At 39.4% G+C, this 18,128-nt stretch overlaps 1 protein-coding gene across 1 annotated transcript in view; it reads right to left on the bottom strand.

The window, feature by feature from the left end:
• The window catches only part of gcn1 (GCN1 activator of EIF2AK4), a 60,262-nt gene that overhangs the window by 27,859 nt on the left and 14,275 nt on the right, over positions 1-18,128 (bottom strand). The window contains exons 14-33 of the mRNA XM_082187815.1: positions 17,285-17,458; positions 17,036-17,188; positions 16,024-16,116; positions 15,502-15,577; positions 14,409-14,568; positions 14,134-14,323; positions 13,920-14,044; positions 13,062-13,240; positions 12,866-12,959; positions 10,169-10,282; positions 8,985-9,183; positions 7,371-7,520; positions 7,046-7,227; positions 5,374-5,454; positions 5,151-5,294; positions 3,758-3,882; positions 2,413-2,602; positions 2,066-2,136; positions 1,445-1,610; positions 1,162-1,356 (exon numbers count right to left, since the gene is read on the bottom strand). Of these exons, the coding sequence (XP_082043941.1) occupies positions 1,162-1,356; positions 1,445-1,610; positions 2,066-2,136; positions 2,413-2,602; positions 3,758-3,882; positions 5,151-5,294; positions 5,374-5,454; positions 7,046-7,227; positions 7,371-7,520; positions 8,985-9,183; positions 10,169-10,282; positions 12,866-12,959; positions 13,062-13,240; positions 13,920-14,044; positions 14,134-14,323; positions 14,409-14,568; positions 15,502-15,577; positions 16,024-16,116; positions 17,036-17,188; positions 17,285-17,458 (2,861 nt within the window). The remainder of the gene's footprint in view (positions 1-1,161; positions 1,357-1,444; positions 1,611-2,065; positions 2,137-2,412; positions 2,603-3,757; positions 3,883-5,150; positions 5,295-5,373; positions 5,455-7,045; positions 7,228-7,370; positions 7,521-8,984; positions 9,184-10,168; positions 10,283-12,865; positions 12,960-13,061; positions 13,241-13,919; positions 14,045-14,133; positions 14,324-14,408; positions 14,569-15,501; positions 15,578-16,023; positions 16,117-17,035; positions 17,189-17,284; positions 17,459-18,128) is intronic.

Raw genomic sequence — 18,128 nt, 5'->3', positions numbered from 1 at the left:
TTCAACCGATTTGTTCAAACTGCTGATTCATTCAGAAAAACAAGTGATTGTTCATTGAATCGTTAAAATGATTCGCTCAAAACGCGGATTTCAGTAAAAAAAATAAAAATTAAAATAAAAATTCACTGTCTGTTGGACCACGGCTTCATTATGAAATTCTTGTCGGCGATATAAAGTGAAAATTGACAATATTGTGTCCAAAAAGTAACTCACAATGTTAACTTTATTGTTAATTTAACTGTTGTATAAAATAAATAGCACATTTGCAACTGTGCACAGGAAAACGGCACTCTTGCTCATGTGATATTCTAATATAACAACATAATATGATATAAATATAAGACAAAAACTCATTTGGGGACATCTATAACTGCACTGACACATCACGCAGTGAAAGCAAGCATGAGAGACAAACGCGATGTCAGCTCGCACTCGCAGTGCCTCGTACTTAGTTAAAACAATATTTACAATATCATCATAGTTCATAGACAATATCGCACACTCCTAAGCACATAAAGAATGAACTTACAATTGACATTTACTCGTTTTCTTCTCTCCTCTCGCGTGCAGGAGACAGACGTAGGCTAATATGCTGCCGTAAGTGACGCCAATTGTCACGTGAACAAGCAAACCCACAAAGATAGAATTAAAAAAATAATACGTAGGCCTACGCTAATTATATAGTTTTAATTTCGAAAGCATTTAGATAAGTCTAAGTCAAAGTGTCCTTTAAAATTTAAGACCTTTCATAAGTAAAAATAAGACTTAAGACTTTTTATGGCCTTAAATTAAAAAAATCTAATTTAAGACCTTTTAAGACTTTTTAAGGATCCGCGGGGACCCTGAGTCTCACGTCTCTTCCACACGTCCACTTGTGATATTACAACACTAAACACTCATAGATAACGACACGTTCCATCCTCTGTTGGAACAAAAGTGGCTAACTTCTGTCAACCTCATCTATAAGCGAGGACAAAAATAAAGAAATTTCATTTGAACTAATATTGATTCTGTAAACAAAAAGAATCGCGATAGTTCGGTGAATTGATTTTTTCTCCCAGCTCTACTGCTATGGAACAATGGAGTAAGTGCTATAAAAATACACTTGACCATCTGAGATGGATGTTAATACAAAGTAAACAAGCAAAAATAGCAGCAGACCTGTTGTGACGGAGTTGAGAGGGCAGTGATCAGCTTGGCCATGATGGGTTTGACTTTCGGGTCACTCTTGTCCAGATGTTTGGCCAGCGAGCCCATGAGGATGACCACACTCTGCCTCACAGAGTCATAGCTGGCGTCCTGCGGCGCGCTCTTCAGGAACTCCTCGAACACGGGCAGCAGAGAGCTCACGTTGTCCTGCGAGACAGAAGTGGTGAGAGAGAGTGAGCGTGGCTTCAGGAGAACGAGAGCGAGGCTGGCGGGGCGTCTGATGGAGTAACACTACCTTGCCGTGTGTGTTGAGAGCGGACAGTGCCGCTTCCAGCATGCAGCGCCGCACCTCTGTGTGTCTGTCGTTTAGAGCGTCAGGCACGAAGAACAGGAACAGGGGCAACACCTGACTCTCATCCAAGAACTCGGCCAGTTTATTCAGCGCCAGAGCAATGCCACACCTGCACACAGGAAACGCATCACTCACAAGCCCGTACACCTGATACTGCATTATAATGGGAGTTCTGAGGGCAAATGTGAAGCACTGGAAATGTTTAATATACATTTTGACAGTATAACCAGAATATTACATGTCTTTACATGACAACCTTGTCTGTTTCAAGTTATCCAATCATTTCCCTCATGCCATGAAAAGCTAAACAAGTAAACATTTTCTTGATGTAATGATTTAAAGAATGAAATCAAAAATCAATAGCCTACCTAAACTACATAACAAAACAAAAAAATTGTCACAGATTGCCACAGATGTTGTTCAAATTCATCATAAATACAAACTAAACAACAAAAAAATAAAAAATAATACTGAAGAAAAAAAATATAGAGAGAGATTTTTCAAAGCAAGTTTTCCAGGTAAATATCTATAATAACTCAACAGCCACCATGCAAATGCTCATACCTGGCCTCCCATTGGTCTGGAGGAGCTTCAGAAATGATGCGTCCCAGAGCGTCCAGAACCGGAGGAGGTCTCTGAACAACAAAACACACACAAATCCCTGAGCATCACTCAAAGCCGTCCCATTCAAACGACAATCCAGAGTGATCCGCCTTCACAATGACGGCCATTCAATTTTAAATATTAGGGCAATGAATAATAAAAAAAAACCCGAATTATAAAAGCCCGTCTGAGTGATTTATGACACCTAACACAACGGCTTTAACTTCCCAGATGAATTTCAATTAAGCGCTACAAGGCTTGATTAAATATTGATGTCTGGTCCTAAATCTCCAGAGTGAGAGACTCACGTAGAGTTTCTGATGGTAGAGCTCAGTGAGTTGGGCCAGAACGGTGGCCGACTGCTCCTGGTACTGGCTGACGGCGCTGGACAGAGCCTCGGCACCCGCCGACCGCACCGCCTCCTCGTGGTGGATCACATCCTCGATCAGGAGCGGACAGAGTTCAGGGACCAGATCCAGACACAGAGCCTGCCAGAGTCTGAGACACACACACACACACACACACACAGCATGAGCAACACTCACCACTGCAGAGCGTTTCAACAATAATCAATGATTCACTGCTGGATTAAGTGTTTAAAAATCATTGTAAAGCTGCTGAAATAATAGACTTTATATACAGTACTGTGCAAAAGTCTTAGTTTTAGATATTTATATCTTTTGCTGTAGTGTGTCAGTAGGAAATATCAGTTCCAAACATTCCTTTTGCCATTAATTGAAATAATCCAGTATGCAACAAGGAGTCTGCCAACAGCCGGTCTGATCTGATCTCACCATCATCGAGTCAGAAACTGAGACAGACTAAATCCAGAAGAACTGCGGCAACAAGACGTCACTTTCTTCAAGCGTCTCGGAGACATTGCCAGAGTTCTTCTGGATTTAGTCAGGTGAAATAATGTCGATTTTTTATCATTTCATTGTATTTTGACATTAATGCATTCACTTTAGAAATGTACATCATTTTAGATGAAGAAACTTTTTTAAATAATTACCTTAATTCTTTTTTTTTTTACACTTTTTTTTTGTTATTTTATTTTTTAAGGAATGCCTTTTGACTTCAGAAACATCCATGATTTTGGCTGGTGACAATGTATTTTTTATTTGATTTGATGTTATTCCATTTTATTTCAACACAAATGCATAAAAAAATTATATATATATATAAAAAAAAAAAAAAAAAAAATATATATATATATATATATATATATATATATATATATATGTTTTTTTCATTTTTTTTTTCATTTTACTGTGACAATTTATTCCATTTTAATTCAACCCAAATGCATTTTCATTTTTTAAAAATGTCCATTATTTTAGGATGGAGAAATTATGTCATTTTTTTTTTTTTTATTATAATTTTGACACAAATGAGAAATGTTGGCTATAAAACAGCAGTTCATTTCCATAGAACAGCCCGGGTGGCTTTCCTAACAACTGTGAACAGCACTGGAGTCCCCATGACAAACCATTTCCCAGAGCCACGTTTTCAAATTAGCTTGAGTGTAATTCCCTGGAGTGAGTTTGGAAAACAGCTTTAACCCGAACCAAACTCTGATGTGAAACTGATTAGTACCAGCACCACAGGCTGCAGTGTGAAAGAGTGACTCTACGCTAAAACTGCATGACTCACTTCTCTGCCAGAGCTCTGCCCTCCTCCTCCACATCGAATTTGGCCACCCACAGTCTCCTCAGCATCTTCAGACCGCTGGCGTCAGCGCTGTCGGTGGGTAACGCCAACTCCATCTCCAGCAGACCCTACGAGAGTCAGTCCACAGGTTTAATTACAAACACTTCATAGTATACAGTCAATACAAAGTAGGGCTGCGCGATTAATCGCAATTTCCATGTAATCGCACTAAAACCATTTTGGCTTATAGTGATTTTGAAATCACAAAGGCTGCAATTATTTGTCATTGATGTACGGCTCTGTAAACGCTGCTCCGTCTGAAAGCACTGAGAGTTTGAGACACTTATAACATGCATTTGAAAAAGAACATCTTTCCAAACACGAGAAGCATTTATGAACCTCTTGTCCAACAAAAGACAACATTTAATAACATGCTTTTACTCCAAACTCACTTCATAACGACAGTTGAGCTCATCTTTCTGTGAGATGATGTGCTTCTTACACAGAATAAGGCAGTCGTGTGTTAATTAGTCATGTTTAATCAATCAAAGCTTTTCAATCTTCTGTTTATTCAGATACAGCGATAGGGATTTCCTGGAATGATGCACGTTATCGTACTTCTGCGGCGGGGAATATTTAGCATGTGTGTGTGAGACACTCTCTGGTGTTCAGATGGATATGTGGTGTGTGTGTGTGTGTGTGTGTGAGACGCCCTCTGGTGTTCAGATGGATATGTGGTGTGTGTGTGACGCCCTCTGGTGTTCAGATGGATATGTGGTATGTGTGTGTGTCTGTGTGTCAGAGACACGCCCACGCGTGTGTGTGTGTGTGAGAGAGAGAGAGACGCCCTCTGGTGTTCAGATGGATATGTGGCGTGTGTGTGTGTGTGTGTGTGTGTGTGAGAGAGACGCCCTGTGGTGTTCAGATGGATATGTGGCGCGTGTGTGTGTGTGTGTGTGTGTGTGTATGTGTTCGTCAATTCGGAAAGTCGCAGTGACAGAAACAGTGACATTCCAGTTTAAGTTTCAAAGGAGTAAAGCCTGTTTATGCCACTGAAAAAATGAAATTCTGTCAGATAAATTTTGTTTTAAAGAAATGTTCATTTAAAAGCAGCGCTCATTCATCAGTGTATTATGTTACCATTAGAGATGCGCGCATCAACTGTCGCCTTGTCCGCTGTTGAATGTGATGATCATCCATTTATCATCACACGTAACAACACATAAGAATAATTGTAATTTGTGGGTGGATGATTTGTTTTTGGTTGCGGATCCGGGTGACGTTGGAGCTCATCCGCGCATCTCTAGCGTGTGGTTTCATTGCGATTTATTGTGCAGCCCTAAAACTGTCAATACAAACGTGTTCAAAGGCAAGATGACATCAGAAAGGTACTGACCCTCAGCGCAGCGTCTCTGACAGAGAAGCACGAGGACAGTAAAGCCTCCAGCAGAACGTCGATCTCAGGCTGTTCAGCGAGCGCACATCCCTCCTGCCCTCCAGCGCTGGTACACAGAGCCGTCAGACAGTCTGATGCCAGCACCTACAACACACACACACACACACTGTCACAACACAACTCTCCTCAAATACTGTGCGTGTCTCTTGATTCGAGGCTCTACCTGAAGGCGAATGGTGGACGTGCCGATCACTTTGGTCAAAAGCAGCAGCATACTGACTCTGGGCAGCAGCTCTGGGCCAGTCTGGACAAACAGGAAGACACATTCATTACAAACTCTTAGACATGGATAGAATCAACATATGCATATAAAAATCAATGCATGCACGAAAATATCAAAATATGCATGCATGACAATTTATTAATTACAAATCAGAGATGGAGATTCTGAATAAGCCACTGACATGAAACATTCATAATCAAAACAACTAAATTCATATAATATTTCATATCACAACAACAAAATTCATATCATATCCTAGCGTGCCTAATTGTGGTCAACCATTTATTAATTCTCTTAATCAAAAACAAAAAGTCATCCGAAAATCACATGAGATCGCTGCAGTAGCAAATGACAACAATAAAAAAAAAAAAAAAAAGGCTTGTTTCAGAAGCCGTTTCAACTGGATATGTGTCACAATAGTGGGAAAAAAATGTTTAAAAATGTTTTAAAGGCCTGTTCAAATCAAGAATTATAACAATAACTATATTAGCGTCCACACTAGTGTGCTGTTTTTAATAAAACAGCAGTTTTGTCGTTTGCCGCTTTAAAGGTATAGCGGAGGATCTTTCCAAATTTTAGATAAGACCCGCCCTCTCCACTTTTTGAAAAGTTTGATTGACAATTAGGAGGACCAATAGTATAGGTTACCCACCAGGAAGTAAAACATCCTCCGCTATACCTTTAATGCTCAGGCTCTTAAAGCAGGAGGAAATCTGATTGGCTGTCAAAAGCTACGTTTACAAGGACACCTTTTGGTTCAATCGGAATGAAATCAATATGATTGATGAATTCGAACAGTGTTTACATGAATGATAAATAAAGTAATCGAAGTAAACAATGAGCATATGAACCGTTTTGCCGTGCTGCTTATATTTATCACGCAGTAAAAATGCCCAAAACCAGTCGTCTGTGGATGAGAATCCGAAACAAGGACTGGTGGGACGTTGTCCTGCTCCACTTCACAGACGCTGAGTGAAATGAGAATTTTAGAATGATGGGACACTTATTTATATGACACTTTATTCAGAACAGCTCGCTCCGCGCATCATACGTCATTACGCTATTTAACGTCATCGCACATGCACAGTTCTTTCAGTTTCGGTTTTCAATCCGATCAAGTGTTGTTCTCTCGATCGGATTACAAAAGGAATAAATCACCCCTTTCAATCCGATCGAAATTTCATTGGGATCGAGCTCAATTGGATCGATTAAGGTGTTCAAATGAAGGTTTAGTCCAATTGAGCCGTCAATCCGATTGTAAGTGTCCATGTTGCTAGTGTCTTTATCGTTCATCAGCTGGAAAAAAATCATTGTGAAAGTGATTCAAAAGATTCAGTGTCTCTGTGCCGTTATTGTAATAGCTGTGGTGTGGACTCTGATACTCATTATATAATCAGAACGGATCTTTAGAATTATATCTTTATCGTTATCACTATAGTTATCATACTTGGTGTGAACGGCCCTTAAGAGTGGCATTCACTTGCATGCTATTCAGTTATGTAGAAGAACATTTACATGTTCTCATTTTTAATATCTGACCAAACCCACAGATGCAAAGTTGATGGATCAATAAATCAAAACCACAGATTAATGGCAAAGCAACCAGCCGTACCTCGTCTATGACCGTGTCGTCCGAATGCGCCCGCAGCTGAGCGTGTGTGTTGATGACCTGTAGCGCGCGGGTCATCGTGAGCTCGGTGTCCTCTGAGGATCCGCTGCTCTGACTCAACACAGCCTGAAGAAGCGGGAAACAGAAGGAGAACGCCGGCGCTGGCAGGGCAGACGCCTCTGACCCTGCAAATCATTGAGAGGTTCGCCAAGTTACAGAAGCTCTTTATTATTTTTTGCACTTTCTTGCACCAAAAGACCTTTTGTAATTTAGTTTTCATGTCCATTTTCTCCCCTCTGCTGCATGTGGGTGTGTGTGTGTTATTCACCGGTTTTGGCGTCTCTCTGAGGTGTTGTGTGTGTATGCAGCAGTGAGATGGTGCGCTGCGTCGCTGTGTTCAGATCTTCCTGAGCCCAAGCAGGATCCAAATCACACTCTGGCTTCAGCTGACGCAAGGTCACATGACCCACGAGAACCGCTAAACATGTGGAGAGAAAAACAAATCTGAGCCACATTCACACATGAAAGCAAAAGCACGACATCTGTTATTCACACATGCTAAAACAATCAGAACGGACAGAATTAACCCTGTAAAGCCTGGCATATGAAATAATAGTCCGAAAAATCTTTATTTTTTGTTAAATGGAAGAGTTTAATCAAACCTTCAGACAAAATTTAAAAAGAATAAAAGTTTGCATACGTGTTTCTGCGTATCATATTTGATGCATCAGGCTTTTATGACTAAAATAGTCTGATATAGTGAGAATATGGAGCTCAAACTCAAGGAGGAAAAACACCTCAATTTTATTAAGAGGCCCAAACTAGGCAAAAATAAGCAATTTGGTGCAAATGCTGATATTTATTTGGCCAAAACACAAGATGAAATTCTGATAGCTTGTAATGTAAATCAGTGAGACCTTTATAACAGCACAGCAGGTACTTGCATTAAAATGCATATTAATAACAGCTGTCACTCTATACCTGCCAATAATATATCTTAGTAAGATGATATTTACTAAGATCAAATGTTTTATGATCCGTCTCTGTAGTTTTAAAACATACAATGCAATACAATGATGATTGAGAGATGAAGAAATAAACCTTCCTCAAAAACCCGATGATCATATTTGACACTCACATTTGAACATGATTTTTCAACCAAAAAAAGACTGATGCATGGATAATCAAGTAAACCTCAGTTGCTTCAGTCCAGTAAGTGTTTATCTTGAAATATTAATAACAATATTAAAGATAATCTTATGTCTACTAAACAAAAATCGGTTACACTTTATTTTAAGGTGTCATTGTCACAGTGTAATTATGTATTTAAGTACTGAGTAATATTAAAGGGATAGTTCACCCAAAAATGAAAATTTGGTTACCGACATTTTTCAAAATATCTTCTTTTGTGTTCAGCAGAAAAAAAGAAATTCATACAGGTTTGAAACAACTTGAGGGTGAGTAAATGATGACAGAAATTTCATTTTTGGGTGAACTATCCCTTTAAGTAACTACATGTACTTACTATAGGGTTAGGGTAGGACTAGGCTTTGGTTGAGGGTTAGTTGCATGTAATTATGCATAATTTACTGTTATTAATATGGTAAGTACACGTAACATATGTAACAAGGACACTGTAAAATAAAGTTTTACCCAAAAATCATTAAAGATTTCACAGCAAAAGAAACGTGAACTACCATTATACTAAAAGGCCTTTTACTTGCTAATAAAGTATGAACTATCAATCAGACGACAGAAGGCATGTAGGAGTAGCAACAGGATTTTCAGCAGTTTTGATCACGCTTATAATCCAAAGGCCTTAGAAATTTGCGCATCAAACATGAAACAGTAGTTTTATAGGGTTAAAAATGCATGCATTCACAAAAACGTACATAAATCATGTATATATGAAAACAAGGAAAATAGGAAAAGGAAGGCTTACCCAAGTAGTGCAGGTGTTTAGGCATCAGAGTGACGCCGATGCGCAGGAACACGGGTTTGACACGTGGAGCGGCCACTGGAGACTGCAGGAGGGGAAGAAGAACCTGCACGACCGCAGGAAGATGAACCCAGATCAGAGGAGGACGACGGGCCAGAGTCGCCTCTAACAGACCCATCACACACTGCAGCTCCACGTCCAACTGAGAGAGAACAAGAGTGGTGTTACACTTAAACACACACTTCAAAAGATAATCGATCACCTGTTTATTCATGTACACCATATTTCACTCTACATCGTTCGTGCTCAACCAACAACAACCACACTTCCGGGAACTTCATAAAAGGAGTCAACCATTTTTCCTTTCGGTAAACTGTCATGTGTAATCTTAAACAATATTTAGCACAGAGGTATACATGTGCATGAACACATTTTTTTATGTCTTAAAGGGTTAGTTCACCCAAAAATGAAAGTTCTGTCAGTAATTACTCTCCCTCATGTTGTTCCAACCCCGTAAGACTTTCGTTCATCTTCGGGACACATATTAAGATATTTTTGATTAAATCTGAGAGCTGTCTCACTCCTTCATAGGCTGCTAGGTAATCGACATCTGCCAGCCCAGAAAAGTTAGTAAAGACATCGTTAAAATAGTCCAAGTGACTACAGCGGCTCAACCTTAAGTTAGTGTAACAGCGCAGCGCTTCTGGGTTGTACGTCAGAACGGCCAGCATCACACACATGACCAGCGTCAGCCAATAGTGAGCCTACGTTCTGACATACAACCCAGAAGCGCTGCGCTGTTACACTACGTCAACAGCTTAGGAGAATGACATGGAAGAGAAGAGATGGTTGAATAAAGTCGTTATTTTTGTTTTGTTTTTTGCGCATAAAAAGTATTCTCGTCGCTTAATAAACTTAAGGTTGAGCCGCTGTAGTCACTTGGAGTTTTAACGATGTCTTTACTAACTTTTCTGGGCTGGCAGATATCGATTACCTAGAAGCCTATGGAGGAGTGAGACAGCTCTCAGATTTAATCAAAAATATCTTAATTTGTGTTCTGAAGATGAACGAAAGTCTTACGGGGTTGGAACAACATGAGGGTGAGTAATTACTGACATAATTCTCTTATTTTGGTGAACAATTGGGTTTGTTCACGCTGATGATGTGTCTCGGGTATGACCTCTCACCTCCTGCAATCTCTTGCGGATGCTGGACTCTTTCTCCAGCTGGTTCTGCATCATCTCCTTCTGTTTGCTGGACAGCTGGATCTCCTCTTTGATGCCTTTCTTCTTCTTGATCTCCTGAAGGACAAACACAAGGGGAGGCTCAATCAAACGTGCGGTATAAAACAGAACACACTACACCAGATACTGTCTCCTACAATGCAATGCGCTCAACTTTGTTTCATTGGTCAGTGTGGTGGATGAACAGATGCTATTTTGGCCATGATTTTTAATGTCTAGACTTCATTATTTGGTCAAACAAAAGTTAAGACATTTTAATGGTAATGGCTAATGCTGATCTAAATAAAATATAAGATGTACGTAAAATGATCACCATCACTGAAATGTAATTATATAGATTCACTATATATTTTGCACAATATTTAATAGGGCAGTCAACAGATTGACACTAGGTGCCCACCAGTGATGCGCGGGTCAATGTATAAACAACCCGGACCCGACCGACGTTTTCAACTAACCCGCCCGCAACTCGGACCGCAAAAAAAAAGAAAGAAAATATTGTACCCGACCCGCTTCCTGACCCGCAAATTTTTAAAAGTAGGCTAGTAAATGCATAGCAAGAAATACACATGACAAAGCCAGCACTTTGGTCATTATCTTTCATTATTTCGGCAACTTTGCTCTTTCTGTTTGTGTATTTGCGGAGCTTCCACTCCCCAGTCTTCACCTTTTCTCTTGCCGCCTCCATCTCTACCTGCAGACTGAGCTCGTGCGTCATCTTCGCGCCAGTTATTCAGCCAATAAAGTGTAGGCCTATGTATTTCATAGAAAATTGCATGTGAGCGGAGTGGAGCGGGAGCAAGCGGGCGGATCTTGGACAGAACGCAGAGCGGCATTTTTAAAAGGATGGAGCGTCGCACTATTTCCCGCTCCAATTTCGCTCCGCGCACACCAAGATTCTGAAGCATGCTCAGTCAAGCCTGACTCAGTCTACTGTTGATGACTGCAAGATGGATTCTATTTTCAGTCAAAACTCGGCTCAATAATGGAGTTCAAAAAGTAGGCTACTTCAAAAAGGAAAATAAGAAGTCATACAGGTGTAAAACTAACTATTATGTGGTAGAAGAAAACAACATCGTTTCAGTCAGTAGGCCTAAAGATTAATTTTGGAATCTAAAAAGACACATCTCTCGAAAACATGCAGTGTGATATGTGAACACGTTGGGAAGAGAGCAAAAGGTTAGCAAATTGAATACGGTAACTTAAAGTGTAGCCTAAATTAAATACAGCGTAAAATGCAAACAATTGATACAAGCCCATTTAAATTTTAATCCTGCGCGCTGCGCACAAGTTCAGTTATAAGAATGTTGTCCTAATAGTTAATTTAGCCTAGGCCTACTTTTAAAACGTTTATGTATATTTATTTTATATTTTTGTTTATATAAATTTTATTTATATTATTAGGCCCATTTATTCGTTTTATTTTACAGCAGTTTGTGTGTACAATGGATATAAGCCCATTTAAATTTTAATCGTGCGCGTTGCACAAAAGTTAACTTATCAAAATTCTGGCCTAATAGTACATTTACTTTTAAATTTTTTATGTAGGCTATATTTTTGTTTATATAATTGTTATTCATATTATTAGGCCCATTTATTCGTTTAATTTTACAGGACTTTGTGTAGGCTATATTCCTTCTTACATAGGCCTAATTTGTCATTTGAAATAAAACATTTCTATTTGAAAAATGTTGTTGTTGCTCATTAGTTCTTTAGGAGGTAAGGCTGTGGTCTAAGCTACAGTGATATAGGCTACATGTAGATTTTTTTTCCCCTTTTTGGAGCGAGCGGGGGGCGATTTGAGTGGAGCGCGGATCAAACTGCGTTGAGCGCTGATCGAGCGATAATGAGCGGAGCGGCCTGATGAGCGGGGGAGCGGAGGGGTGGACAGTTCCGTGAGCGATGAGCGAAGATTCTCACCGCTCCACTCCGCTTATGCTCTCTATACTACTATATAAATTACAAAGGTTTAATTGGCATCTTTATTTCAAACGACCCGACCGACCGCGACCCGAATATCATTAAAAATATTTTTGGATGACTCGTAACCGAGGGTAACCGCGGGTGACCGCAGGCACCCGCTCATTTCGGATCAACCCGCGCATCACTGGTGCCCACATTTTTACTAGGGCACGGATAAATCGGCCAGCCCAATAGATCAGTCTATAACAATTTTTTTTTAACGCAAAACACTACTACAAATTTGCTAAATAACTGTTTATCTTCAACATGACAACTAAATTGAACAGGTAATGCACTGAGATGAGAATGTTATGTATTTCAGTTGGAACTATTTATTGTTGCATACTGTAAATAGTATTTGACTAAACAGTGTACAGTATCTATTCAGTATGCACACTAGAACACAGTCCAAAACAACTTTAATTTTTTTGTATATTGTTTTTTTGGTGATTTTCCTTTTATTGTGGCAGGACAGTAGAGAGATGACAGGAAACGAGGTGGGAGAGAGACGGGGGATGGGATCGGGAAAGGTCCACGAGCCGAGACTCGAACTCGGGCCGCCCGAGCGCAAAGACGCTGCATGTCGGCGCACTGACTACGAGGCCATTGGCAGACAAGTCCAAAACAACTTGTTCCCTTTAATATTCCAGCGGATAGTTTGCAATATTTCTCTCTCACCTCTTGAAGCTCCATTTCAATGATCTGCTCTTTGAAGGAATAAGCCTTGTTCTCTCTTTTCATGTTGCCTTTCTTTGTGCTCTCCTGCTGCGCACTGCCAAAAACAACAGTAGAAGAACCATGTGATTCTCATTCATTCAGTACCTCAAAAAATGAAGTTCATTCATTCCATCTGGACTGATTCAGTTCACTTTACCTCATAATGATGCTCTTATCATAAAGTTCTCCCTCTGGCGTTCGCATGATTGCATATTCCTGACGCGTCACTTGGATCATCGCATGATTGGACAAGCGCTGGGTCACGTGATCCATTACACGTGGCAGCAGTTTGGTTGGAGACAGAAGCGATAGAGAACCGACAGCATTCTGAACAGCCTACAGGGAGAGAGATAGAGAGACACAATGACAACCATAAATCCAGAAAAAATCTGACCCGAATCTTAAATGTGTGTCCTATTATATCAATAATTAAGATAGTTTGTCTCTTAAAGTCTCTTAAAACTGCATTTGATCGAAAATACAGTATATACAATATATATCAAATAAGATGTATATTAAAAGGCTGCAATTAAATTATACTCATTATAAATTGTATGCAATATTTGATTTATTTTTTTGAAAATGGGCATTATCTATTGATAAGCCTGTCAACAAATATTAATCTTAAATGCATGCCCTACTATATCAATGTGTGTGTCCTACATATCAATGCAAAATTAAAGTCACAATGAAATCAAAATAGAAAATACTATTTTTGCAGTATTTATTATAAAATATTTATCCATGCACATCCATTCTTTTTTTAAATTCATGTGCCTCGTAATCTTGAATCAGAAAAACTTTCCCTCCCTCCTGCAGTGACATCTCTTCTCATCTCTGATGACTAGGGCGGGGCAACCTGTCACTCACATGAGATCCACCAATAGCAAACCACAAGGACAAAATCAAGCCCCGCCCTACATTTGTTCTTGTTCCAGAATCCGTTTCACTTGAATATACGTCACAATAGGGAAGAAAAGACTATCGCAACTTCTCATGCCGACTTTAAACGCACCTGGTTGTCTGTGTTGGCTTCTAGCAGGCGAGGTAGAATCTTCTCCAGGTGTTTGTCGATGAACTCCGCAGCGTCCATCTTCATAGTGGACAGCAGAGAAGGCCACAACTCAGACCTGATGGCCACTGAAAAAGAAGAAGAAAGAGCGTGATTAACAGCTATTGGGATGTTCCTGTACGGATGCAATCAAAAGCACTGGGAGAGAGAGACGGACCGATGGAGGGATGATGGGTAACGATGAGAATATCCAGGGCCAGTTTCTCAGTCTCTGGCAGGTCGTTCCACTGGGCCGCCGCCGAGCAGATAACCCTCAGAGCGTCCAGCAGGATCCGCGGAGCAACATACGAGCGTCCCATCTCAGTCAGCTCACCCGTCTCCGTATAAAGAGCATCTGATGGCAGAATCTGATTCAAGAGGCGTAAAAATTAGCAGATTCAAAACACGTTAGTGTAAAGTAGCCTAAGCGTTCAACTCCTCTTCATCCCTCACCTTGTGTTTGTTAATAATGACACGCAGTTCACCCAGAAGGCCTTGGGCCAGGCTGGATCCGCCCAGCGAGGACAGGAGCTTCTTCACGGTCTGCTTAGCATGTTTACGCACACACCACTGTCGGGACAGCAGCGCCATAACTGTGGCCTGATGATACATCCTGAGGACGGCAGACAAGGGTTTGAGTCACATGATCGCTCACAGATGCTTATGAAGAGTTTTTGCACTATTGTTGAATGCCAAAATTCAACCCATTTACTTTATTAACCCTGTTATCAACAAATTTCAGCAATGCTTTTGTCGGCTCAAAATATCCCCTGACATCACTGAGTGGATAATAATGTGTACAGGCATATGAAAACATATGAAAAATGCACAAGATGTGCATGCTTATGAATTCTTCTAATAAATACAATTAGCATAATTTCAGAGATGTCAAAGTTGCTTTGGGGTCAATTACTAAATTACTCAAACTAAAAATTATATAATAATCAAAAACTAATTTAAAATATGAATAAATCCTGTAATAGTCTTTGGGGTCAATTACTAAATTACTAAAAATTATATAATAATTAAAAACTAATTTAAAATATGAATAAATCCTGTAATAGTATATTAATAATACAAAACAAATTTTGGAAATGAGCAGTCAATATTTTTTACGTAATGAGGTAAAACAAATCAAACAAATGAAAATTTCACATGCTTTTATGTTTATTAATTTTATACAATAAAGTGTTACAAATTTTAATTTGTTTAGTAGTTGTGTAACAAGTGGCTAAGGTAGAGTCAGCCGATCAAATCCCTAAATAAACACTTTTAGGGTGATACAAGATCCCATTAGACTTTATTTTGCATATCATAGCCCACTTTTAATGATCCTAGAGTTGCCTTAAAGTTTTCTGACTGAATATTCTTTATCATGACGAAATTAAAATGATTTACAAATGCTTAGTTTAGATGTTTGTTTACATTTTTAGCAACAAAAAACTAAAACGTAAAATTGAGCACAGGAAATAGAATTCCCTCCGCCAATTCAACGAATAATTTAATTTTACACAAAACATTTCAGGGAAAAATAGTAGTGACTCACTGAGACTTGCTGTTGTTGAGTCTTTGTGGCTGATCCAGGAACAGTCTTTCACACAGCAGCAGGATGGTGCACAGAGCTGCGGGTACAGAACACAGGTGTGTGTGTGTGAGTGTGAGTGTGTGTGTGATCATCAGATTTACTGATCAGTGTTGTTACTGTTAAAAAATATTTTTCATTAATAAAAAATGAACTTGAAATAGAATAGTTGATAATAGAACAATTGCCACCAATGGTCTCTATGATCAACTAAGGTGATGCTTTTGGGAGAAACGGCTCAGAGCGTTACTGACAGACTGGGAAGAGAGGAGAACAATGGAGACTATGGGGAAAATAATGTGTTTTTTGAACATTCAAGCATGAAAATCTATTCTAGTAGAGCTCAAAAACAAATCAAGACTTTGTAAAAAGCATAATATGGCCTTCTTCGTCTAACCGCTTACGGCAAAAAATATTCCTATGAGCCACATCAATGAAATCCTAAAATCGCCTCTGGACAAGTTTGATAAATGGAGCGTTTCTGACCTTCTTCACTGGCCTGAGAGAGGAACTTCTCAGTGGTGAACAGAGGCTTCTTTTCATCCAGTATCAGGTTCCAGAAAGACACCAGCTTCGCTTCTAAAGACACAGAAGAACATTTACATTTATTCATTTAGCTGACGCTTTTATCCAAAGCGACTTACAATTGCTATATATGTCAGAGGTCGCACGCCTCTGGAGCAACTAGGGGTTAAGTGTCTTGCTCAGGGACACACTGGTGTCTCACAGTGGATTCGAACCCGGGTCTCTCACACCAAAGGCATGTGTCTTATCCATTGCGCCACCACCACCAAAGAACATGATGATCACCAGCATTAGACATCGGAGGGGGATAGATATGTAGATTTGTTTCCATCCAAAGTTGCGAGTTAAAATTGGGTGCAAAATTGGAATATCGCAAAGAACATTTGCGAATAAAGCAGCATTTCCATCCCATGTGTTCAAGAGAACATAATCGTAACTTCATGGGAAGTTGGTGCAAAACATTTGTAATAAAAATGGAAGTTGCTGCAACTGGGGAAGCCACTGTTGCTGTGTTTTCCTGAGGAAACACATTAAACGCTGTCGTTCTCTTGCGTTCGGATGCTGGGGTTTGGGAACGCAATCATGCGAGACGCTTTTGGAGGGAATTAAACCGAATCATTCTGATGACAGACTTTGTCTCAAAGTGGTTTCAGAACCACTAAACCAACGTTTGAGATGCTGTGATGCGATTGGTCTGCTAGTAAAGTCCAGTTATGCAACCAATCCTCTTTTGAGGCAAAGTCACAAAAGTTTTGTTCCGCATCAAGGGATTTATTCAGTAAATGTGTTTCCATCATAGTTTAAGCTTATGTCTTCTTATCGGATAAAAAAATGCATCCGCCCTCAATTGTGTGCATTAATTTTTTACGTGCGTTTTTAGAATTTATGGCGTTTCATTCCAGCGTTTTTATGCAATATCCCAAAATGTGCATAAAAATAGGTGGATGGAAAAATAGCCAGTGTGAACGCTCACCAGACACAGAGTCGAGCACAGACAGCCGACAGAGCAGTACAGACGCGGTCACGGCCTCAGACAGCAGTGCATGCTGGGTATTCTGGGCAGCAGCTTTCTCCACAGTCTGGATGAGGAGAGGTAGGAAGTCAACAGCCTGACTGAGAGTGTCACCTGAACAGAATGAAGACACACAGACGCTGTTTATTTTGACAAAACATCAGCATGTGAGTATGAACCCATGTGAAACATCCCAGCAGTCCGACTGACCTTTGAAAGCCCCGATCATGGCCTGGAGATACGCCTGACGCACGAGGGACGTGGACGTCTTGAGGCCGAAGGCTTTTTTAAACCATTCCCTCAACTCTGAGGGTACGGTCACCGTCAAACGGCCCGTCCACTGAGATAACACAGACGCCGCATGTACCAGCGTCCCCTCATGGACTATAAACACACAAATACATCAATCAGCAGATATTAGGCTTTTATGCATGTTTAAGAAATATAAGACCTTTTAAGATTGAATCAAATTACAAGTTTAAGACCAATTTGCAACAAAACAAAGGTAAAAATGTATATTTAGTCATTGGGTATTAACAAATTGGGTAGAAATGCTAGTTTCATTGAAACATTTATCATTTCATTTAGTTTAACTTGATGTACATACACTAAAACTGAAATAAAAAATAATAAAAACAATTATGAAATGCAAGACCTTTTAAGATCGTTTAATGTAAATTAAATTATTAATTTAAAACAAATTTTGCAACAATCCATATTAAAAAATAATACATATTAAATCTTTAAATAGTAAACTGGGTAGAAATAAAATCTTGATCAGGGGTTCACAACAATGTCAATATTTAACTTAAAATATTTACTTCCAAATGAGATTTTAGGTTAATATTTCAATGACAGTGTTATAAAAGTTAAACTAAAACTGAAAACATAAAAATTAAAAAAACATTGGCTACTTAAAATAAAATATACAACTAAATAACAACTAACCCTTAACAACTAAATCAAGGAAGGTAAAAAGAACTTAAACTTATTTTATTACAGCTAGTTGCCATAGAAACATTTCTCATTTCATTTAGTTTAACTTGATGAACTT

The sequence above is a fragment of the Leuciscus leuciscus genome (genome assembly GCF_965113295.1).
Source record: "Leuciscus leuciscus genome assembly, chromosome: 13".
Lineage (NCBI taxonomy): Eukaryota > Metazoa > Chordata > Actinopteri > Cypriniformes > Leuciscidae > Leuciscus > Leuciscus leuciscus.
This window is presented reverse-complemented; position numbering and strand designations above follow the sequence as displayed.